Raw genomic sequence first — 25,385 nt, 5'->3', positions numbered from 1 at the left:
GCTTGACACATGTGGCATGGTGCCCGAGTACTTTTTGAGAGAGAGAGATGAAAGCGACTGATGCAGTTTTCTAATATTTCATTAAGCAAAATTCTGCAGCTGCCAGGATCTTTTGGCTTTTAAGAATTCATATCATCCCTCATACAAAAGGAGCAGTGACGTTTGTGCATTCTCTCATTTTTTAACTGGATTAATAAATGTCTTTTTCCTCTACTACTGTGTGCCTGACACATAAAGTGTTTCTGTCACAAACCCAATCAATACATCAAAAGGTCTCTGATAAGTTAATTTCTTTTTTTTTTATTATTCCTTGAACATTTAAATCACTTATAATGCCAAAGAGAACATAACTCCTCTTCATAGTGATCCAATTAGTATTTTTCTCTGTACCTTAACAGCTCAAAGGGAGTGTGGATCACCGAGATGCAATCTCACCTGGCTTCAAAGGGGAGCAAGGAACACAAAGTCAGAAAGTGGCACCAAATTAGAGCTTCAGGTAAAATTTTCAAAGTAGATAGGTTAGAGGTTTAGTGTGTATGCTCCAGGGAAAAGGAGTTAGGGGAAGTTACTGGGCTCAAATCCTAGGTAAGCTACCAAGTGGCTCCAATCATCTTAGCTCCTACTGTATCACTAACATACCCATTTGGCAGTAAACTGGCTGAACCTTTGATGTCTTTTTTGTATTAAATCTAATTCTGATGCTTTTATTTCAGACATGCCAAGCATGAGTTCTCCTGTGTGCCCAGGAATCACAAGGCTATGAAGTACAGTACTACACTGAATTTATATCAAATAATCAATTCATCAAAATAAGATGATCACAAGGACTTTTTGCAAAAGCAGACTGTGCCTCTTGTCTAATCCAACTGAATTCTGGGTTTCACCACCACAGCAGTACTGTAATATAATAATCTGCATAAAAACGGAATTAATATTTGTAGGGCTCCACTCAGTATAAGAGCCTTTTAACCATTATAACTTATATAGTTTGGGACTAAGTTCTTCACACCCAAAGTTTTTTCCTTTTCACATAAACACACATATGTGTTTACTTTCCTACACACATATATATATATACGTTTGATGGTGTTATACTTTCGTGAATGGGAATAAGTTCTCACCCAGACCTAGAGTATTGTCTCAACGTTTGCCAAAGGTGTGTGCGAATGTCAGCAGGGCTGGGAACAAATAGGAAGCTTGTTCCAGCACAGACCCATTTGAGTTGTTCTGGTGATAAGACCAGCAGTCCATTTTTGTTAGACAAAGATGCATTTTGTATTCTGCATAATAATTTACCTCGGTTTATTTTGGGCATTTTAACACTCGAGACAGGCTGCTGTAAAGCAGAGGTAGGCGCGTGCCATCTCTTGCCCCACTCATCTGTTGATGGCGGAGTTTGAAGCCCTGTTGTCATCCAATTTCAGACTTTGTAATTGGCTTTGCTCAGTTTTCAGTTTTCATTTCTGTGAAGTATAATTCACGCTGAATAATTTGTAATCAGAGTTGCCTTCAGTGCGGCATGTTTTATTACTTGGACCACTAGTGGACCAGATGTGAGCCCTGTACAATGTTAACTAAGTAGAGCCTGGGGAATACAGTAATGTGTTCAGTGTGTGTATTAGAGGATTACATCCTGGCTCTGAGCATTCTGTATGAATAATCATTATTATTCTTTAAAATAAAATAAACAGCATTCCCAGCCTTGTCAATCTCCCTCTAGTCCTGCAGGCTGAAATCAGTGCTAATCACAAATGGAATCCCACTAAGAGAAACAGTCTGGTACCAGAAAAGAAAATAAGAACGAGAAACATTCCCAGACATTCTATGTGCATAAACATATACATGTGAAGTGAGTAGGTCTTGATCCATATACACAAAACACAGATGACTGCCACAAGCATGCATGACCAGAAACAGCAACAATCTCCATCTAAATGTCAGAAATCAGAGTGGGTAAAGCATTCTTTAATGAAGGGGTCTTCATCAGCTACAAGGAAATGTTAGAGCAATAAGAGCAGTCTGGGAAGGCGCTTTGAGGGCTAACTCACCGTATCGGCTGATGGAAGTCCGGGATATGCTTGCTGAGGGGGGGATGTTGTAGGAAGATGTCTGTTTGGGGACCAGTGCCACCACGCAGCGGTCCGACACCTGGAGTAGAAAGCGAGACAAAGGTTAAACTGTTCCGTTTTCTGTCAGCCACATCCTGTGACATCTCCCAAGTAGCCAGGCAAACAGTCACTGCGTTCTGGAATTTCTACGGTTAACATCAACTGTTGTTCCTCCTCCACCTCCACCACCGCCTTTCACTCTCAACCCTTAAGATACAGGAACGTAATAAAGGTTTTAAAGGAGAGGAGGATACTCATACTCAGCTTGATTAACCGTTGGAAGATGACAGGTCTGAGAATCTCTTCTAGCTATTACTGGGCGATTCAGAGAATCAGCTTCAACAACATGACAAGGTAGCTTCCAGATTTCCACAACCTATCCAATAGTACTTACTGTAGCACTCTCTTTTATACACAAAGAAACAGACTGATCCTACCCAGACTTTGTCTTCAGTCTGCATCTAGCTGCTGCAAAGGATGCATGATAACATGCCAAGACCAGACATCAGACAGCAACAACTTTTAAACCCAGCCTTCAGACTGAGCTCCAGACTGAAAGTGATCTGTTTAATAACATAAGAAAGGTAACAAATGAGAGGAGGCCATTAAGCCCATCTGGCCTATTTGGTAGCAGCTTATTGATCCTAGCATCTCGTCCCAGAACACTTTGGGTAAAGAAATGCCTTCTGTTCTATTATGTTCCTATTGAAGCATGTCTAGTGGGGTATAGCTAGCCTGAACAGAGGTGTATTTACAGCACTCTTACTAATGACCTGTTGAGGCAACATTTCAAAGCACCTCACCAGTTTGCTCCCTAGTTTGTCTTTGCAAGCAATTCTTCAATAACATGGGTTGCAGGTCACAAGTTAAGTGAGAGGAGATATATATCATAAAAGAGGAAGAGAAATGCAGTTGGTACTTTAGGGATGGATGGTTTGTAAATAATAAACCTCACCTTTGTAAATAAATACCACATACTTTTCCACCTAAAGAAACTAGCTTTAAAGGTCCAGCTCTTGGGATCAGCAAACACTCAATAGACCAAAGGGTTAGTTTTCACTATCTGTGACCTGAAGTGTAATCAGCCCATACAAAGCAAGCTGTATTTTTACCTCAGTCTACCAAATCTATTTTTTTAAAATACACCTGGTCTTGTTTTAGGGTCAATACAGTATTTTGTACTTGTGATGATCTTAACAGGGTTTGCTTATCTTTAAAATACACTTAGACTCACCCTTCAATTACAATGTAAGACTAAACAGCTTGCAAAGTGAGCTGTTGGCAGACCAACGCGCACTTAACTTTAAACCGTTTTAACTGTAGAATTGTTTTATTAACTTTGTGTTCCCAGATCATAACAGGATATAGCAATAAAGCTGAATCTTTTACCGAAGTCTATGTTTTATTAAAACTTGAGCTGATTGCAAATTAATTTCATTCTTAATTAGGCCTAGTTCTGGCTGTTTTAATGGCAGCCTGTAAAGTGCGACAAGGCAATATTTTATCTTTACATCCCACTGCCAACAGAGCTCTCAGAGCTTTAGCAGCTTTGCCCTTGAAGCAAAAGAAACTTATCTGAAATGCAGACACTCAGCTGTAATAATACTGGAGATGAAGAATGCAAAACGGTACTGCTACAAAAACAGCAGAACTGCCCAGTTTCTCTACCGTACTTCCTTTCCCATAGTATTGATCTCAAACTTCAGACATCATTGGGAATGTTCTTACTTTTGCACTAATTCTTGTATACTTGTATATTAAATTTAAATGCTAAATATTTATATTGGAGTTGCTCATTGCAATATGGTGGGGCACTATAACAACAATCATGAGAATGAGAATTAAAATGATCTCTGTCAGCATCCCTGTGGCGAAATACACATACCCCATTGAGGACTAATATCATATGCTGTACTGTTTGAACAGTATTTACAAAGAATTAGCTTCACAGGGAGAAGAATTCAGGAACGCAACAATATCTTATTGACATCTGGGTCCTCATTGTTATCGACCCTACACTAATTGGGATGTCTAGTTTTCCCTTAGTGCTCAAAGAAAGCCAAAAGAAAGACTTCTAATAGTTTTTGGACTCATTCTCAATTATAGCTATAAGACTCACCCATTCTTGACAATTTCTGGGTTTTCTGATCTCCCTAATTGATCTTCTCCTCACCAAGAGACCAAATACCCTGACTCCTTCACATAAAACAAGCATCTTGTCCACCCACCTCTCTCCCCTTTGCTGCAGACAATGAGGAACTGTACCACGTGTCCTGGGGTTTTCAAAAGTGACACATGAAAGGTATCGTTAATGTTATCAAAGGATTTCTTTTCTCTGTTTGCATTCAAACCCTCATAGCGCAATTGATTTTTCCAAGTGAAAAGAAGGCAGCTGAGGAGGTACAAAGCCCTTCAAATATTTCGTTATTAATACAGCTGCCTGGCAAAATGTGCAAATTCTAATCCTACTTCTCTGAGGGGGCATTATCGGCACGGGTGTGAGTGTGCAAATCTGGAACTCCTCTGGAAAAAACAAAAATGACCGTGGTATTTTTCCATCTTACCACAGTTCAACTGACGGAATTACACTTGTTCCTCTGTTTGACTCTTATCCATGGACCTGGGGGTTACGCATGTCATGTGGGCATGAGCAAAGGGAGCCAACTTCGGTCCAACAGAGAGTTTCGGCTAATAAAAAAAATCTTATTTGCTTTATTCCACACCTGTCTTTAATCTCCTTACTTCTTAATCCTTGACACTCCTAATGCGCCCTAATGATTGATAATGCTTTACCCTGACTCCCGCAGCTCCTGCGGTATGATATAATATCGCCCCACTGCTCGTTCTCTCTCATTCCGCCCCATGGGGGCAATGCTTACCTTTCCAGATAATCTCTCCCAGCCATTATCAAGGGCGCAGCTCGGGCTTGCCTCAGGAGTGCGAGTTTTAATAGCCTGGCTGGGGAGGCACTTCAAAAGGGGCTTGAAGAATCCTTTTTGAAAAGCTGCCACTCCGCTCTGCTCTCGGAGAGAATGGAAATCCATGTGTTTTTCTCCCCCCCTCCCCAGGCTCATGCCTATCTTCCTCCTGAACGGGTGGCGAGAGCAAATGGTGGCACAGCCAGACAGCAGGCCTTCTCCTAGCTCCCCACTCAACAGCTGCCTGTTGTTCTGCTTCTTCTTTCCATTCTCCCTAACTTTTTGTTCTGAAAAATAATAGCTTAAAGGGACTCCACACAATTGCGATCTGTGCATTTGTCCTTCCTAGCACATTCATATATCAGCCAGGTGTGGTGAGAGAAGTCAGAAATCCTTTAAGTTTCTGTAAGCTTCTGGTTTCATCAGACATAATAATAATGCACCCTTTAAATGACAGCCTGACCTTCTGCCAATCTTTGTACCTCCTGTTCCAGACTCAAGGTCACTGTCTGGATGGCACTGATATGTCTAATGGAGACTATTTCATCTTACCTTCAATTTATAGAAGCAGAATTATCCAATGAAGTAAAATGATATTCAGTCCAGCAGATGTTGCTAATTTGTCTCATTCAAAGTCGTGTATATAACCAACAAAAAAATAGTAACTATCACAGTAAGCACCTAAACTCTCCGTAACACAGCTCTTCACCTTTTCCTATTTTCCTGCCAAACTGTGATTGATATTCGATTGAACTGAGACTCAATCTTCTGTACTATTTCATGTAGTAATTCTAGGTTTCACCTCCTGCCATCTTAGCCTGTAAAGGACTATTTTATTCCCTTGCTAAGTGTGAAACTGCGGGTACAATCTGCCAGGCAGCTCCAGAGAGCTCTACAAAAAATGCAGCCTGTAAAAAAACTCTTTAAAACACCCTGAAATATCTTAAAGACAGATACTGTTTAATTCATTAAAAAAATCCCAGACGTGTATATTAATGGACATGGCTGATTGTCTTGATTTAAGTCCAAAATTCGGATAGTAGAGGTATCACACATCACCAGCCGCTGCTACAGAGTTTCTTGGAATAGAGTGGCAGCTGTACCTCCTATTTGTCTGAAACACATAACACAAGGACTGTGCAACAGCAAAGTCAAATACTTTGTCATATGATGTGGATCACTTAATCTCTTAAATAAGTATAGCTCACATAACATGGCATTTTTTGCAGAACTACCTATCAAGATATTAGAGAATAACTGACCACTAATAGTCGGTTTCTCTCTCTGCATCTTCAGGTTTAGCTGCTATGCTTTGTGACATTACATGTTGTAATTGCAACAGCTGTCTGGAGAAGTGGGCTCAGCCATGTTCTACTATGGCTGATATCTGGCTCTTTGGTTCAATAGCATCCTGAGGCTTAACTGTAATCTCTACTTCCTGTTGGTAATTTTGTATGTGAGCCACTGCCACTGTAAACCTCTAGCCACATTTGCCAGGTGTGCTGTTGTCTTCAGAAATGCACTAGAGGCATGTGAACCAAAATCCATGCCTGTTTTGAGGCCATATACAAAGCCTACTGAACACCATACTGAGGAAAAGGTCTGGTCTACTCCTACTTGACAGGATAGGTCACTCCTATGGAACACAGCATTCTCTTTTGTTTACGTATCGCAATTTAACAGCAAATCATGTACTACAATTGGTGCTAACTACAGTCAGAAGTACTAGTGATACTTCCTATCACCTCAACTCTTCTCTGAGCAACAAGCCAGCATTTCGTACCTTTCACTTTTCTTTTTCGTACGATGGTACAAATTGCATCGGGTTTGACCTGTACTTCTTTGTCAATTGTATCACAAGCTAAGTCATTTAACAATGTACTTCTGTGACCTAGCATAAATCTGTCCCTAAATGCACACAAAATCACCACAAAAAGAAACTGCCTTTCACAGAAAGCCCATACAATTTCTTGTGGCACAGTACAAATGTTGTAACGCCCTTCACAAAAGAAAGCCCTTTCAGTGACACTGCTCTCAGTTTTCAGGGATGTTAACCGTGTTCCCTATTTAGAGTTATGCCTAGAAATGTACGAGGTCTAAAGACTGTCTAATGTTCTTAAATGCTAGTGACACTATTAAGACACTTACCAAATGTTATGTCTATAATTCATTATTACATCATTTGTTCCTGGCTTCTGAAATTGTGTGTGTAAGTTATACACAAGAACAAATAAAGTAAAACCACTATGCTTTAGAAAGGATACTTTCTAGATTTTTAAAAAGTTAGTCTATTCGGACAATTGCATAATGAAAACTTTGTACCATGGAACAACAATACTTTTCATACATATACTGTATAAATAGCACCATAGGAAATATTCCCTCTTATATCAACCACATTCTCCAGAGAGCTATCAAACATACCAATGGAATTACAGTTCAGGCCCATGTTATGTGCACATTGGCATGGACATTAACTCTATTACTGTACCTCAAAACTCTAAGTTCAAGTCTTATGAGCAAAGTGTTCTTAAGAGCTCTCAAGAGGGTTTCTGGATTGCATGTTCTCTCCTTGTCTGCGTGTGTCTTCTCCAGGTGGTTTCCTCTCACCTCCAAAGACATGCTGGCTGGTTTATTTGGTGTCTCTAGGTTGTCTTTGCATACTTCAGTGTGTGTGCATTACAGTCAGTGTGAAGTCCAGCCTTGTCTCTATGATTGCAGGACAGGACAGGTCCTGGGCTGGGATTACCATTACTAGGAATTAGTGACCTTCAGATAATCTAAGGATTGGAAACTCTGTTTCTGTCCATATGGACATGCTCCATCATGCACAGATTTGAATAGGATAGCTAATGTTACAGGCAGCCTGAATGTGAAGCTGTTTAAGTAGGGAGCTGTATCAGCCTGCATAGTCTGCAAAGGAACATGAAGACCTGAAAAAGATCTGAAGAAGGTTCCATGGCTGAAATATTGTGTTTCCTTTCTTTATTTTTCAGCATGGAATGAAACTTTACCTGTTCCCAAAATGTGAAGCTGCATACAATGGAAAGTCTAACTCAATGCAGCTCTAGAGAGCCTCAGTCCTGCAGGTTTAATGGGTATCATTATATCTAAAGACCAACAGGTGCTTTAGACAATGAAACAAGTAATTGATCCAATAAAATCATTAAGAACTCAGTTGGAACAAAATTAAAAAAAACCCTGAGACCCTGCAGTATCAGGTATCAGAACAGACCATTACTGCACTGTGACCAGTAGCTAAAAAATCCTTAAGCTTCTTGTATTGCTCAAAGCAGGCAAACATTTCTAAATCAATGCCTTAGTTAACAGAAACAGATCTGTAATAAATACTTCATCTCTTTAATCTTAGGATGGGCAAAATGGCCTTTTCTCATTTGTACCTTTTTAAGGTGTTTTACCCAGTCCCGACACACTTACTGTAACATATTCTCTCACTGTTCACAACCTGTGTAACACTAAGAGACACTAGACACATCCAGAGCCACAATTTTGAGATCTAACACAAACTGCAAAGTTTTCTGTTTTTTATTGAGTGCCTTAGGAATCTCCTCTGAGCCTCGCAAATTATTATTCTTAGCCCCCTGTCTGAACCCACCTCCCATCCTCTGTTTCTTTATTTAAATTTTTAATCTCCTTTGCCTATCTCATGCCACTCAAACCTTGAAATTGGAAATTCATTGAATTTAGCCCCCCGTTCTGCAGAAGCCCCATGAGATCTTTCAGATCTCTTTTTACATAATGCCATTCACCAGCTACAAGGTTAACGATTTCACCTCTGGAGAGGAAAAGGAGGGAGAGAGAACTAGATGGAAAAAACATAATGGAAAAAGGAGACAAATGGTGTAAGGTTCTCTGGTTAGTCTAAGGATCAAAATGCCCAGCAAGATAAAATCAGCATTTGCCCCCTTCTTAATATTTCATTAGACATCCTTGTATAGCTAAGCTGACTTGATCCTTAGAGAGTATGATGCAATCTTAATTTTGTTTTTTTTTCTTAAAGGAGAGTGAATATTTTGTATTTGTAATAATTCAATCAATTATCTTATCAGATGAGCTTAAACTTATTCTTTGGGGTACACTGATCCATGTTACATTCTCATATTTTGATAAGGTATGACTTATCATCTCCATATAACCCATCTCATCTCACATGTCACGTTCACCCATTTACTACTAATAACTAACATGAAGAGGAGACATGCAAACAGGACATTTTTGGATTACAGAACCCAGCCAACATGAAAATCATGAATTTTAATGTGCAATGGATGCTGCTTGCACTGTGCATCAAGCAATATCTGAGAATTAGCAAAGTCACTGAATACCTTTCAACATTTGCTATTAACCCTGCATATTTCACACGCCGATTCTTCCTCCTCTTTTTTGCTTTCTTTCTGCTTCTTCACTTAATTCACTCATCGAGCAAATTGTCAGCAGGCTGATGTTTAATGAGGTGTGCTGCCAGTCGGTCTGTCACCGCGCTGTGCCAAACGCTGCAGAGTGGCGAGCAATGTCATAGCAGCAGCTGAAACTGCACAGACTTCTCCCTTCCTTAATCCTGCTGACAGGCAGGAAATCCTCAGATTTTTCTTTCACCTCCTCAGTGCTTAAATTGCCTTTCTCCCGGTTGTCTGCATATCGTTTCATGCATACTTTTTAAACCCTCAGAGCCATCCTCTGCAATTGTTACAAAAGAAACCCTTTTTTTTTGTGTAAAACATCACATGCAAATTCTCACGACTGAGATTCAGGGCATTTTAGATCCGTTTTAGATTTGCAGCGGGTATATTAATACTGCTTTATTGCGGATGCCCTCCAGCTTCCCCCTTTGGCTATCTCTGCTTCACATAGAACAACAACATTCGAAGCAACAATACAAACTGTCACAGATAAACAGGAACACAATTTGTTATCTAGGAAATATGTTTCTGACAGATTCTAAGATGCTGAAACTGGTGTTTCTTCAGGGGGTTGCTTGTTTTCTCTTTTGAGAGAAGAGGTGGGCATAAGGCGGGACAGGGAATATACACATCCACATGACCCTAAACGCACACGACTGGAGGTAAATTATTAATCTCAAGGAAAACCTTTGTATGGGAAATTAAAGCAAGGAGAGCAGCACACAGAGATCCACTTTCTGCCTCTTTCCTTTGTATCTTACTTCACATGCCACAGACTTGACATCAACCTCCTTAAAGGTGAGGCGATTCTGACTCTGTTCTTGTTCCTGTTTACCCTCTTGTCTGCTGGTTTCCTTTTCATTCACTGCAGTTCAGTTTGAAAAGCCTGTCTGTTGCCCATTTTCTCTGCACGCAGCTAGCAAGGCAGGCTGCCCTCCTGGTACGCTCAGAGCGAGGGCTCAAGTCCTCGCTCAGCCAGCCTCCTGACCCAGAGCTGGGCGATGGCGACCCTGGGCTGGTTAAAAATTAATGCGGCTTGCAAATCACAGAATCACTGCGGAGTCTCAACTCTTAGAGAAGTGGAAATGTGAATAAACTTTCAACCTCTGTTGTTTTTTTGTTGCTGGCTGTCTTAGGCATTACTTTGAACCAGCAGGATGAAATGCAAGCGTACTGTAGCTAAAAACACATCTCAGCTGTGTTCAGACGGGAGTAAAGTGAAATAAAGGACTATTATAATAGATAGAGGGGTAAACTACCACACAGCATATAAAACAGTTGTGAGGAATGGCATACATGGAGACACACAGAGCTTTTTTTCTTTAGCTTTAAAAGACATTTTTACCACTTTAAGTTTTATACTTGACAGACTAATTCAAAACTCTCTGAGAGTAGAGTAGTGGTGAAGGTTCTGGGTTTATAATTGAAAGCTTGTGCTATCAAATCTCAGGTGGGGCTCTGCGTTAATTGCCCCTGTAAAATACCGGGAGTATGAAAGCATTTGTATGAAGGACGCCAGTGATGTGAGATGAGACTGAGGGGGGTGACTCCACTCTTACCTGATAGTGCATGAGGGTGTTGAGCCGTTTCCAGTCGTTCTCGATCTTGGTGGTGATGTCTTCATCCTGAAGTACCACCCGCGCCATCCTGCCTTGACGCCATTCTGCCAGGGACAAAGCAGCCTATCAGACCCTCACACAGACAAAGGCACAGATGCTGAAGATGAGTGTGGTGGAGAGGTGTTGGGTGGTGTAGCTGGAAGTAGGATTAAACGCTTGGTGTAGGAGCTCCTCAATAACTGGACTTGTTAGCTCTACAGAAAAAGTATGAATTAAAGTATATATTTAATCACAACAAGCCACATTACCAAGTACGGAATGAAGCATAGTTCATATTATGACTACATAGTTTTTCATAAAGAATTTTTGGTTAGCTATCTAATTTATTTGTATACACTCATTCTGACTTGTATTTAGACTGCAATTACATTCACTGCACATTTTTTCAAGAACTACTGCATTTTAAAGGGTACAGAGTTTTTAAACACCATTAAGTAAATGAACTGCTGTTCATTTATTCACACTTCATATTAGTCTTGTTTCGTTTCTCATTAGTATTATTTTCAATTAAAAAAATGTTTTTATGAGGTGCAATTCGCCAATGGAAACCAATGGAGACTGTCGTGTACAATATTTGAAAAGCTGTAACAATGTTTGGGTCTTTCCAATAGCCTCAATCACTGCAGGCACTCCCTTGATTAATGTCTACGATCACAGGTTCGAGCCTGGCTCTTGTCAATAGCTAACTGTAAGCAGAATTCCACAAACAATGAGCAAAGAGTAGGGTGGGACTTCCATCCAGGGCCTGAGCAACCTCTGAGGCCTATCAAGCAATTGCAGGCAAGCAGTGAGGTCAGTGAAATACATGCCTCACCTCAGTCAATAATGAACCTCTGTACTGCGTGATGTTGTCCGTGACGTGTTAAAATCCACGAGTCCTTACTATTTTATTCTTCACTTTCTGCACCCACTAGAGTTCATAGCTGAGACATAAGAACCTGAAACCTGTATGATTCTTTTATGCACCTTAGACTCTTTACAATAGAACAAGAAAACTTCATGATGATCTAGAACTCGGTACTTTAGTTTGTTTCCAAAGCAAAAACAATTCTTACTGTATGTCAAATTTCCTTGGTAAGTTCACCACAGGAAATTCACACTTTCTCCCGTATTTTCTGTAGCTGCTGGTGGATATCACTAAGCTTTACTGCACTGGCCTATGGGCATATGGTATGGAACTATAAATATTCCTTAGCCACATTTATCATGCTGTCTTGAAAATACCATAGTCAAAGTGCAATACAAATGTGAAAATAAGTGTGTAGTTAAACTATTGTAAAGCACCTGAATTGTGGTAGAGAGGTAGAAGCAACTGTATTACATTGTCTGTCTCAAATGTCTTACATTATATTTGTAATACAAGTTATAGGACAAAGGGAACTGAACTTAATTGTTTTCACAGATTTGGAAAATATGCGGAATTATACTACAATTGTGAGAGATTTGCTGTGACACACCTAAAGCGGCTCCACACTATTTTTAACATTCTATTTGTTCATTTATATATGTACTGTGTTTTACCATATGCCATCCAATATTCTCATATTTAGCGTGAGCAGTTCTTTAAATACATTTTGCTACCTGTTTTGAGCTGTATAAATGTGGTAGGTCCTGCTTTCTCAAACAACACCTTCTGTGAATTGTTGTTAATGTGATTTTGCTGTATAAAACATTTGAAAATGTATTGTCTTCGAAGCCAGAAGGATGAGTTTGGGAGGAGTAAAGAAACAGTGTAAATCACCTTGAAAGAAAGTCATATTCCATTAAAAAAAACAGCTGGGCAGCAGAATACCTGACAACTCATCAAATAGTGAAATGGTCTTAATAAAAAAATGGCGTGGGTCCGGTGGCAATCCTGCTGAGTGCAATCATTGATTTTCTCCTGTGTGTCTTCTGTGCTTTATTACCTTCTGTTATTGCTAATCACACAACCCCACACTTTCTGATTTCTGCTCCGGGCATGTGGCTGGGTGGAAATGATTTTTTAAAAAGAATTCTGTATCCAAAGAGTAATTACAGACAAGAATCACCAGTGCTCTTCTCTGGCTGGACGAGCACAAAGAGTTGACTTTTTTAAATTAAAGTGGTTCTTCCAGCTCCACCACCTCCCTCCCCCCATCCCTCTGTCCATTTTTTCTTTCTTTTCTGAAGCAGACAATGAGAATGTTGGATTATTACACAAGTCTGTAGCACTTCAAATACCCGCCTCTCCATTGTGTGTCTGTTTAGTGCATGAAGTGTCTGTCCAGTTAATACCCTGCATGTCCTTGTGTCAATCTACTAGTTTGTTGAGCTTCTACACTAAAAGTCAAGTTTATCTAAGGACTCTATGTGCTTTCTGCAGTTACTGCAATTGTCTTTCAGTGTCAATATGGAAGTGTGCCACATGGTGCCTGTATTTGTTCTCTATTTCTTTTTTCAGTGCCAAGATCCAAGATCAGTTTGCTGGTGAATTAGCCTGGGTGTTAGTTTGTGTTTTTTTCTGCAGTACGTTGGTCATTACATCGGTTGGTGTGCAAGTCACTCTCTCTGTTAGCATGTAAGCCAGTCAGCAGAACTTTTCACTATGTTGGTGTGCTGGTCATTTAGTGCATCAATCGAAAAGCATATCAACATGCATGTGTGTCAATCTCTTAGTCTGCTGGCCTGACCACTCTTACCGAGATCCATGTCCACAGCACGGGGCCTCTGTGAGTAAGGCATGTTCTTATAGACAGCATCCAGGATCTTCTCCTTCACCTGCGTGATGGTATCGCAGTTCAGGACCTTCACCGGGATCTCGGGGCTGTTTTCATTGTCGGGGTTCACACAGTTCAGTATCTGGGAAACAGAGAACAGGAAGAGGTTGAGCCCACAGAGGGGAGTTTCCTGTCTCACTGGCCCGGGCCTGATGTTGGCGCCACTCTCCACAGGTGCCTCTTATTGGAGTCAGGGCCCATCTTCACAGGAGCCCTGAAAGGCTATTTCCTTGCACACCGGCTTCAGAAATTTAATTTCACACATACGGTGGGAAACCAATTTCAGGCTCTGGCAGGGTATTAACAAGCCATAGACCAAATTCCCAGTCAGTGCAATCAGAGTGTTTTCATTTTTCCACTATATGATTTTTTGCTTTCCTTAACTCCCCCCAACTTCTTACAAATAGTGCTATGACTGCTACTAAATAAACACAGAAATCTAGTGCACATCCCACAGAGGACACAGCTGACAACACGGAAATTAAAATTCCGCACAGACTCAGTTATTTTCAAAATTGCTTACTGTTACTCCAGCTCAGAAAACATACATAACTGTGACATACAATAATGTTTGACAGAGAAAGTAAAATATTTTCAGAAGTTTTCCAAATATGTCAGGTGAACCTGATATTCTATAACTGGCCTGTTTGTACATTTTCTCTCCAAATACATATTTACATTGTTAAATTAAGTCCTAAATGTGCTACTAGCATTGTGTTATACTAATGGAAAATATCTGAATTAACAACGAAATGTAAATGAAAGTATTGAGAAGGAAATACAAAATGCGAACCATTATCCCCTCCGTATGCAGATAGCTGAATTAGACAGGGATAATGTAGACGATCAAGAAACATTTTTTTAAGATGGCTCAGGGTCAGCTGGTAGCATTCTCACCCCCCTAAGCGAGCATCCTAAAAATGTCGAGTGTAAACACAGCATCAATGAGCTGTGAGGATGACAAGGCTGTACTCATGTCTGATATACAGTATGTACCCAATAAGTGATTAGTTTCAATTGCTGAGTCTGGGAAATATAGCAAATGTTATGAACTGGATTTCCAGGTTACAGAGATAACAGTTTTATCCATAAGAACAAAAGAAAAGATGCCGACAAAAAAAAGCCATTTGGCTTCTTAAAAGTGTATGAGCTTAAGCCTAAATCATTTAGCTAGGAAGCCTGCTCTGGATACCCACAATTTTTTGTATAAAGAAATCTTTTCTATTCTCCTTCTTATATAAATTCTATTTCAGTTTTATATTGTGACCCCTTGTCCTTTCATTAATGAGTGTGAAGCAATCACCTGAATGGACCCTATCTATAACTTTTAGGATCTTGTATATAAATACTCAGGTTGTACTGTATATAAGGTTCTTGCAAATACAAATCTCCTCTTAAATCCCCATTGTTCTATACTGAAAAGACTTAGGTCTCTTAACCTGTTTGCTTCTGACCATGAATCACTCTTGTTTCTCTTCTTGGAAGTCTTTCAAAGCCTATACGGCAGAAACTACACTTTTCTGTGTGCTTGCAAGGTTTGAAGGACACAAACAGATGGCAATTTGAAATTGCAGATGCCGAAATTCATGGGTTACAGAAAGAAAAAAAAAGTGATTCCAAATAAAAAAAAAGCAAAATGTTTAACGGAAATAATAGGTAAGTCCATTAAAGATTGCTCACTGACCAGAGTCTTGTACTCAATCTGCTGGCGGATGAGCTTGTCCTCACTCAGAGAGTAGCGAGCCTCTCCAGTGATGGCGTCGATCGGCCCTTTCTCCATCTGCTGCTTGATGGCGCAGTACAGCATGAAGAGAGGCTCCCCGGCACACTCCTGGGAGAAACACACACAGGAGAAAGAGGGGTGAGAGGTCTAGAGCCTTTGGGTGTGCTGATGGGGCACAAGCATACCAGACACAGAAACATGCACACTTCTGTGGCTGCAAACCCAGGAAATTAGTCATACCTCTGCCCAAATGGGCCTGCAAGAGCAAAGAGAGACAGAAAGACATACACGTAGGCAGACTCACACATACAAGACCATTCAGCCTACAAACTGACAATCTAATCCAGGTTTGTGAGGGCGTACTGTAGCTTCTTTGTCTACCTACTCTCTATCGCATCACTTCCAACTCTACAAATGAAAACCGCCTTGACATCTATTCTGAAGGCCTAGTCCATGTCTTGTGGAAAATCTGTCACGTACAAACCAGTCTCTCCACCCCCATTTTCATGCAGCGTGGAAGTCAGGGGTGAGGATGGCAAATGCAGAGAGAGAGATTTGCCGTGGTGACTAGAACTCCCCAGGCAGGTGAACCAGACTAGCAAACATCCTGATACTGCGACCTGTCTAACCCCTCTTATAGCACCAGGCATGTCTGTCCTCCCATAATGCACTGCCAGCCCATTTTCCTTTCCTTCCTCCTTGCACTAATGCAAAATGGCAACTGAGAAGGCTGTTTTATTCCAGAACAGCCAAGCAGGCTTCAACACTTACATGAAAATCTTAATTTTGTGTTTTTTAGGTTTTCCCTGGTATATTGCATGTTATCCAGGATGACAATTAAAGAGTTTTCTGTGACATCGTATAGCTTTGAAATGACAGCTTCCAGCCAAAAGGAGCTCCGACCTTTTCAATTTTATACAGTATAATTTATTATATATTTTAACAGCAGCAGCTGTTGACCAAGAATTAATTGGGCCAAATTGTACTATCCCACAGTGGATTTTGGCGGCATGTACAGTATATACTAAAAAGGAACAAGTAATAGGTTTATTCCATGCTGAAAAAAAGAAGAAAGAGAACACAACGTTTCGGCCGTGGAGCCTTCTTGACACCTGAAGAAGGCTCCACGGACGAAACGTTGTGTTCTCTTTCTTCTTTTTTTCAGCATGGAATAAACCTATTACTTGTTCCTTTGCAGCCTACGCATGCTGATGCAGCTACCCACCAGTATATACTAAAGTACCATGGGGTCTTTAATGACCAAGTTATCAGGTTTCTGAACTAATATCCCATCAACAACACAGCATTATCCAAGGCACAGTGTCCCCGGTTACTGTACTAGAGTGTTGGCTTGAAAAATCTGGTCCAAAGACAAAAGTACCATTTAAAGGTCCACAAAGAAGAGCAGGAATCTGGATTTTCTTGGAGATCTCCTATTCTTGTGCTGACCAGGCCAGCCATGATCTCGCTAAAAATACATTATTGAGTCAAGGTATAGTAGCTATAAGTTTTACAAGCCTGGATAGAAGTGTTAACTGAATAACTGAAACTGAATGAGGACTGGACTGACACTGTTTGGAATCCCTAATCCAGAGCAATAGAAACAGCTGGAAAGAGAAGAGAGACTTCAAATAAACAAGTCAACAAAAAACGAGCCCCATGAACAGAAGAAAGGTCAAAAGTCTGAAGAGTTCAGGTTCAAGATTACCTTGAGGAATTTGTGAAGCAAGAAGGCAAACCAATTGGTCAGCATCTTCTCAGCTACAGACTCCGTCCTACAACAAACAGATAAAAAAGTACTTAATAAAAGTTGAAAAACCTGGTTGGTTCATTACAAAGGCAAATGTTAGCCTTTTCATGCAAGTCACAATGTACAGTACATTAGCCAGTTTGTTTACATTTGAGGAGTTCTGGAAATTTTACCTGGAAGCTGAATGCATTTTGAAGCAAAATTATATTGTTATACAGTGCAAATTCTGGTTGTTGTTTGCACATTATTTCAGTTTTACAGACCTACATAAGGAAATGAATGGCATGACCCAGACACGGTCAAGCTCCTTTTGAACAGGCCAGTTTAAGAAGAACACAGTGAATTTCTTTAGCCTTCACTGTGTAGTACTGTAGACGAGGAAGGATTTCTGCACAGCGAAATATTTTCCTTCACAGGTCAATGGAAACCTTGAACAGTCAATGCAATAATGTTTACACTCCCCAAAATACAGTTCCAAACAACAATAATGTTTTAAGCTGCTCAGCGTGAAATTCATGGGAGCTCAGTGTGAAATTCACAGGGCTCTTCTTAAACACAGTTTCCACTTGCTTAGAATCACAAACTGTGTCTAGTTTATAGTCCCTAAGTTCACCCCGGAGTCACAGGGGTTTAATAAACACTGTCACTCCCCCCACCCTCACCCAACGGATCTAAAATGTGGAAGTTCACAGTCAGCTCAAGGCAGCCTTTACTAAAAAGCCTTTCTTTCCTTTTCAAGGCCTGTTTTGTCAAGGACAGACATAGCGGCACGTCTAAGAAGGGCTCTATGTTCAGTGAGGACCGTTCCCTCAGAAGACTGACTCAAGTATCTTCAAATAGCCCAGAAAAGAAGAAAATGTTCCATTTATTTAAGAAAGCGCAGAATTAAAAGCAAAGAAAAAAAAGGGAAAAATTCTAGACAGACCGGTTCACGAGGATGAAAAGACATGAAAGGGTTATTCTTTTTACTCGAGGACTATACATGCTCCCAATGAATACAAATGTGCACTCCATTTATCTCATTGCTTCTCGAGCTCCGGAGAACACAGTCCAGCTTCATTCATTCGCTCAAAAAATATATTTTCCTTCTTCTGTCTAATAAACAGGACGTGCAGCTGTTGTAGGTCTGGGAATCTAGGTATTCAGGGGAGCAGTTATTCGAATGTAAATTTATGAGGAGGGAGCATTCGCTCATGAGTCTCCATTATTACCACCTTCAGTCTCCCCTCCTGCCAGAATATAACACATGTAAATTGCACATTTCCTTGAAATCCTAGAGAAGCTTACAATACAAAGGCTTTGACACCCCGTCACCTGGACAATCCCCCCCCCCACACTTCTGAATTTCTCCTTTATCCAGTCTCTCCCCATCACAGACACACAGACAACTCACTAAAAGTGCCTGCTGGCAATTCAGCCTCTAACACGTTGTGAAAATTACCCCCTTAATGCAGTAGAAATCACTGGTATTTCACAGCAATCATACAGCTAGCACTGTGATTATGGACCAGAAATTGCAGCCCATGCATTCCATTACCAGTTGCTGGTAATGTATGAAAGGCTATGGGCAGGTCTGTAACACACTAATGATTGCAGGTATTAAAACAGCATCTCAGTTGCTCCAGATATTAAGAGTAGGATGCACAAATATTACCATTATTTCTATTAGTTCCACTAGAGGTAAAGCATTTCTGCACGATTATTATTATCAGTTTATGTAATAGTATGGTCTGATTATTATCATCAAGTGAGCTAATAGTAGTGGTGGCAGTATTAGTGGTATCAGTATTAGAATTCTTTTTCCACTTGATAGTGACGCCAAGATCTCATTCCAATTGAGTATATTGGGGATGCTGGCCTGCCCGGTCCAGATCTCTGAAGGTGGCCAAGCACTTTGCTGTGACACAAGGCACCACAGTTGAGTCTCTATGTTCAATATAGTTGGGAGGTGGTATTCAAACATCCCTATCGATTTGAATGGACTTGTATTCACCTGAAGTTGGGACACTTTAATTCATTTAAATCAACCTGTACTTCCAGAGCTCTCCTTCCTTCAGAATAAGGGGATGGATTATTCCAGCAGACTTTATGAGCACTGGTTGGTTGCACTAAGATCTTCATTTTCAGCAAGCAGTAATAAAAAACACATTTTAAAATGCAAGGGTCCTATTGTTTTGCTTTGATGATGCTGAACAAAAGCATGGTGCAATCTGAATCAATATGTTCCATTCAAACTTCAGTTTAATAAAAATAACAGTAGGCACTGTTTCTCATTATTTCCCATTGTGAGCTGAGAGGGAATGCATTAAAAGTAAATGGAAGCTATTAAACAGTTTAATAAGCTCATGCGAACCCTAAGAAGGGAACAGAATAAATCCTTTTGTATGGAGCTGTGTGGAGTGAATTTAATTTCTCAGTGTTTCAATTGCAGAAAAAATCCTTTCAGTCTGCTATCCCACCCCCGCTCTCCCATGTCCCCCTTCCCTCTGTTGCTTCTAATTGAGTTTCATTAATGAACATCAGGGTTTCATTATCCTATACTGCATTAGGAAGGAGTTCTCCTAATTCTGGTAAATAGGCTCAAGTGCTTGATTAGAAAAGCTGGAACATCATATGTGAAAATGCATTCTAGTAATAAACCATTGCCTTGTTCTGGATGGATGGCAATCTTATTAGAAACATAAAGAAACAAATGAAATGTTATAAAAAGAGACGGGCATAGCTCAGAGCGATAGAGCTGTTCCTATTTTAGCACTCGTGCTCTGTAGAAATAAAGAGAGAGAGGCTGGGAGAGTTTTTACTGTTCCTCTGCATCAGAGTTCTGCACTGACTGCCCAGTTACCCTGCCTCTTTCTGAATGGTCTCCAGGGCTGTTACAGGGCTGGGACTCTCTGGCAGAACCCTATGCCTGTGGCTCTCGCGCTGCCCCTCGATCACAGTGCAGGCACAGCTAACGAGAACAACTGCTAGCAGCAGAAAAACACTGACAGAGCCACAAGAAAAAGAAAGCTATACAAAACGGAAAGATCGGAATGTGTAACAGCCTCTAAACCACAATGTCTCAGCGGACCATTTATATGAATAAAATAAAAAAAAGTACTCCAAGCCTAGACCAGGTCCTCTATTTGAATAAAAAGCATTTTGGAATATATTATTTAAATGGGAACAGCAGTGTTCTGTTTGAATACGTTCCTGTGAAGGAAAAAAGAAGCAACTGCCTGTGTTATAAAAGTACAGCAGCTTTGATGGCATGTTTAGAAAGAGTAGACTACTGAATTCTGTGGAGAAACAGGCTTTCTGGGACCTACACTTTTTGTGTTTAAACCAAAGCCTAAAAGATGATTTTCAATAAGGGATAAAACCTGACTTCAAACTGTAAAGGTCTTCAGGCACACAACATGTATACACAGCAGCCAAATCAAACCGATTGCTAGTATTAAGATCCAAGTGTCTTTTTTTCCCTTTCTACACAAGTTTCTACACAATCTCACAGCACCAATCTTACACTTAGTCGAAAAATGGTATCTAGTTCTAGGTCTGGGGAGCTGGTATATCTGCAGGGTTTTGTTAGGTTTCTCCAAAGCATCAGCATGTGCGGACCAAGGAGAAGCTGTTCATTTGGTTCAATTAAGCCAGTAATTAACCGATTTATCTCATGACATGCTGAGTTGGAATGAACACTTGCAGACACCCTGGCTCTCTTGGACCAGAATTGGATAACCCTGGTGCAGAGGAGGAATACTGAAGAAGCCAGCAATGGTAGCATGTAAAGTTAAATACCCCTTTTAGCCTTCATTGTGTTTCAGTATGTATAAAACAGTGTTTCTGGTAAACATCTGTACATAGGAGCCACTGCAATGACAAGTTAAAAACGGAAGAAACCTGTGAAAGAGAGCACAGAGAACAGGTATAACTCTGTTATGTAGGACTGTTATATTGAGCTCTGCACATGAGTAGCACGCAGCATGCATGCTTCTCTGCACATTACATTATTATTGAGAAACTATAATAACTTTCTCCTGCAAGTCGATCCCTGAAACACAGGCACTGTAATTGAATATGCAGAGACCAAAAGCAATACTGTCATTGCAGAAATGCCTAACAAAAAGATGGGTGCTTCTGCCTTCACATTTGGGCCCACTGGAGCGATCACAAAGGTAACTCTGCTAACAGTTATGACTGGTGTCACACCTTGGACAGTGCGTATCATACCCTAAATGAAGGGTGTCTTTTTGATAAGATTTGATAAGATTTGTGTATTTGGCACACAAATATCTACGTCTACACCTTGAGAAAACAGCAGACAAAAAAGGTACATCTTACAACATGTGAAAATTAATTCTAGAGTCTGTGTTCTCTGCTGTTAATAGAAGCTGATATTTATTGTAATAATTGTCCAGGCTGGCATTTGTCCCTTTTTTTCCTTATTTTATCATGCCCGACAGACTCTACTCTCTCTCCTCCCTACTGCTGTGCTGTAGGAATAGAAGTCTGTCCTGGCTGTCTGTTGTCTGGGGCTGAATATTTTTTCTTTATCTTCTCTCTTTACTTTTCAAGGCCCACATATTAAAGACAAGATGGGTTATATTCAGCTTCACTGCTATGCCTCTCCAAAACTCAGCTAGGGTGCTAATTGCACGCTCAGTATGCTCGCCAGCACATGCAAATTTGCCAGTCATTCTTATTATGACTACTGTTATTTTTTTATCCCAGAGGAGCATTGCTAAAGCAAATTTGGGAAAGGATTTTGAATGCAAGCCCAAAGGTTATTGCATTACCTGCTGTATCAACCAGTCACCATGTAGAAATAACGTCTCACTGTCATCTCTAATTATAAGCAGATAAACGGTCATTGAAATGGCTTAAGTACATTTAATATTTTGTTGTTGACATTTCACTGCTTTCAAAATGTATTCAAAATCCCTTTCTTATTTTGATATTTGCATTTGGTGTATGCCATTTTGATATTTTGCCTTTTTATTATTGTGTTTTAAACTGAAATTTAATATGTGTCTAGAATCCAATATAAACTCCCCCTCTCTCAAGCCTCTGTCTCACTTCTCCTCTGCCTGTCTGTATTCGTTTTTCAAAAACATCCATAGAAATCTTATGAAAGATTCTTCCCAACTGGAAAATTGACCCTTCTTGTTCCAAGCAGTGGCTCTTCACCTTTATTTAACCGATTTAAATCAATGTCTTTGAATATGGAAGCAAAAGACAGGAGTGTGGAAAAATTGTTAATTACAGTGAGAGTGCCTGGCGCATAGCTAATGCACTGAGAACTGAGGAAAACAGCTAAAATGTGCAGCTTCAACTGGCCAGTGCACAGCCCTGCTGTATTAAGGTGTGTAGCTTTGAGTATCCTGAACCTAATAGCCTGGTTCATTCAAGTGTGTAGTTTTGACTGGCCAGGGCATTACGCAGTCCTATTGCATAAAAGTGTGTAGCCTTGATTGGTCTGGGCATTACAAATCTCTTTTGAATTAAAGAGCATAATCATGGCTGGTCTGGGAAATATACAGCCCTGCTGTATTACACAGTTTCTTGAAGGACCACAGGGAATTGGCTTCACATTTATGGCTGGGTGGCTTGCTCCTGATGTCATCATCCCTTTTTGTATAGAAGTGCCTCCTGTTCTCTTCTCTTAAACGCATATTTCTTTACTCCATTCATGTGTTCATGTGTGTTTCATTCTTGACCCTCAGGAAATCCATTTGATTTTCTTCTCAAGATTTTGAATACTTCTGTAAAGTATCCTCATGAATTTTGCTGCTCATTATGAAAGTTTCTCTGGAGAATTCCTGAGCTGCTTGTTCTTGTTTGAACCAATTCCAGAGCAGCAACATTCATCTTTGCAATTTGGCAACACCAAAATTGTACTGTTTCCAAAAGACATCATACTAATGCAATATACAATTGTTACGTAACTTCCCAGGAATACATGAAGCATTGATTGATTTAAAATTAAGCAGATAATAATACTATGGGGTGAAATTCAACCACTTGCAAAAAAGAAAATGAAAATTAAGTTATACAAGGAACTTTCCTACACTGTATGTACAGTGATCTGAAGAAATATTGAGTGGTATCAAGCTTTTCACCATAGAACCGGGCTGAACAGTGTAACAAAAGTCATAATTTATAGCAAGCTGCTCGGCTTCAATAGGGGTGTTGAGTAAGAAAGGTTTGTCAGATCCCAGGATTCTCTCTCACTTTTACCCGTCTCCTCTACAGACACAGATAAAGTGACAGGAATGTCTGTTCACTCACTGTGGAGCTGCATTCCACAACTCTGCTAATTAGGCTCTGACCACTGCTGGGGACTTTGTAATCTTAATTTTGCCTTTTATGTTTATTATCGTTGCTGGGGAACAATCCATACGAACAAATACCAGTGGAATTCTACACAGTGCGGAGACTCTCTGAAGGAAATGCTTCCACAGGGAGAATTCCCGATAGAGACTGTAGAGAATTTCAAAGAGGGGGTAATGATTTTCTTATTTTCCTGCCTTGGCTCTCTCCCTCTCTCTCAGTCGATAAGCATAAGTCAATCAAGGAAATATTCACAGGTGCACTTGGCAGGTGAACAGAATCCGAGCAGTAAAATATACTGCATTCCATCTGAACAGACCCTCTTGCCTTTTCCACGCCTGCAGTTGCAGAGCATGTTAGCCTGGGTTTGTGTGTGGAGAGGGTGCTGTGCCTGCCTTCGCGCAGTCAAACAGAATAAATAAACGCGATGGAACATTTCCTTCCCAGACAGCTGCTTGTACTAGTGCATTACCCAGAAGCCTCAAGGTTACAATGTGGTTTCATTTTAGTTTACATCAAAATCCATCTCTATTAAATTTCTCTGTAAATGAAAGCAAAACAGTTGCTTTATTTCTGATTCAGTGTTCCACATTTTAACCAGCTTTTGGCAGCAAGAGTAATTTAAAAAAGCATTGCAAATCGATAATCCCTAATGTTTAAAAATGAATGTAATCTAAAACTATGGAACACTTAGCCTCAAGCTTCTTCAGGACAAGGCTTGGGAGACCTTGGGAGATTACAGTATTATGTTCCTACTAAAGAAAATAATGAAAAAATACTGGGCTGTAACTGTCCATCTGTCATAGAAGAGTAACAGTGTAATCTAACTTGATACACCTCAGTTGTTAGCTTGGAGACTTATTTATTTATTTACTTTTCCTCTTGGCACCCGGCATTACATTAAATAACACGAGGGGAAATCAGCACCAAGACTGAAATATCTTCCAGGGTGGAATTCTGACATCTCCCAAACATGAAAGAAATTAGCTTTTGTTCTGTCAGGCTAGGTTGAAGCGACAAATTCTAAATGGTGCATTTGAACTGTCAGGTTCTTCTCCAGTGGAGACACATATTTTTTTTTTTCATTTGGGGGTGTCTTTTATTAACAACACTGTTGAAGCAGCAATGGCTTTCGCTTAGCCTGTCCATATATTTAATGAGCCCCTGAACATGTCATCTCCCCCTTCCCCCCTCCTTAAAGATTTAACACACCTGTCTCTTCACACAGTCGCGGAAAAAAAACAAGATCTTAAATTCAAAGGAAAAAATACAAACTGGAGCTGCTATTAAATTTTTCATAGCCTGCACACAGTCTAAGTGAGGCTGACAACACTAATACAGACTCAGTAAGTCTGGGTGGTGGGAGTAAAGTGAAGGGATCTCTCACCTCTCAGAATGTGCTGAATATTACATTGCCTCGTCAAAAATATATAAAAAATAGATAATTGGTTAAGCAGGCCAGAATACATGGCAACAGGGATTTGACACACACTGTCTTTCCACATCATCGGGGCACTGGGGTTATGAACTTCTCCGCCATTTGCACAGGCTGACCCAGACAAAGAACGAATCAGACATCCTGCCTTCCAGCCCATTGCCTCCCCATCCAGCCTCACAAGGAGACGTCCACAGGCTTCTGTAAATACAGAGGCTTTGCATCTTATGGCTAAATGTACAGCCCTTGTTGTTATGATCGAAACCTCAACCAATAAGAACTGGTGGTTGGTAAAATGACATTTTTCCTCTCTTCCTGTTCACTAGACAACAGACAACAGTCAAAGTCCAAGAGTGACATA

General features: G+C 40.3%; 1 protein-coding gene across 1 annotated transcript in view; it reads right to left on the bottom strand.

Moving 5' to 3' along the window:
• Positions 1-25,385, bottom strand: part of plxna2 (plexin A2) — a 226,167-nt gene that overhangs the window by 6,926 nt on the left and 193,856 nt on the right. The window contains exons 23-27 of the mRNA XM_088919992.1: positions 17,236-17,302; positions 15,489-15,635; positions 13,727-13,886; positions 11,007-11,110; positions 2,049-2,148 (exon numbers count right to left, since the gene is read on the bottom strand). Coding sequence (XP_088776118.1) covers positions 2,049-2,148; positions 11,007-11,110; positions 13,727-13,886; positions 15,489-15,635; positions 17,236-17,302 — 578 coding nt within the window. The remainder of the gene's footprint in view (positions 1-2,048; positions 2,149-11,006; positions 11,111-13,726; positions 13,887-15,488; positions 15,636-17,235; positions 17,303-25,385) is intronic.

This window comes from Atractosteus spatula, chromosome 7 (assembly GCF_055471065.1).
Source record: "Atractosteus spatula isolate fAtrSpa1 chromosome 7, fAtrSpa1.hap1, whole genome shotgun sequence".
In the NCBI taxonomy this organism is placed as follows: Eukaryota; Metazoa; Chordata; class Actinopteri; order Semionotiformes; family Lepisosteidae; genus Atractosteus; species Atractosteus spatula.
This window is presented reverse-complemented; position numbering and strand designations above follow the sequence as displayed.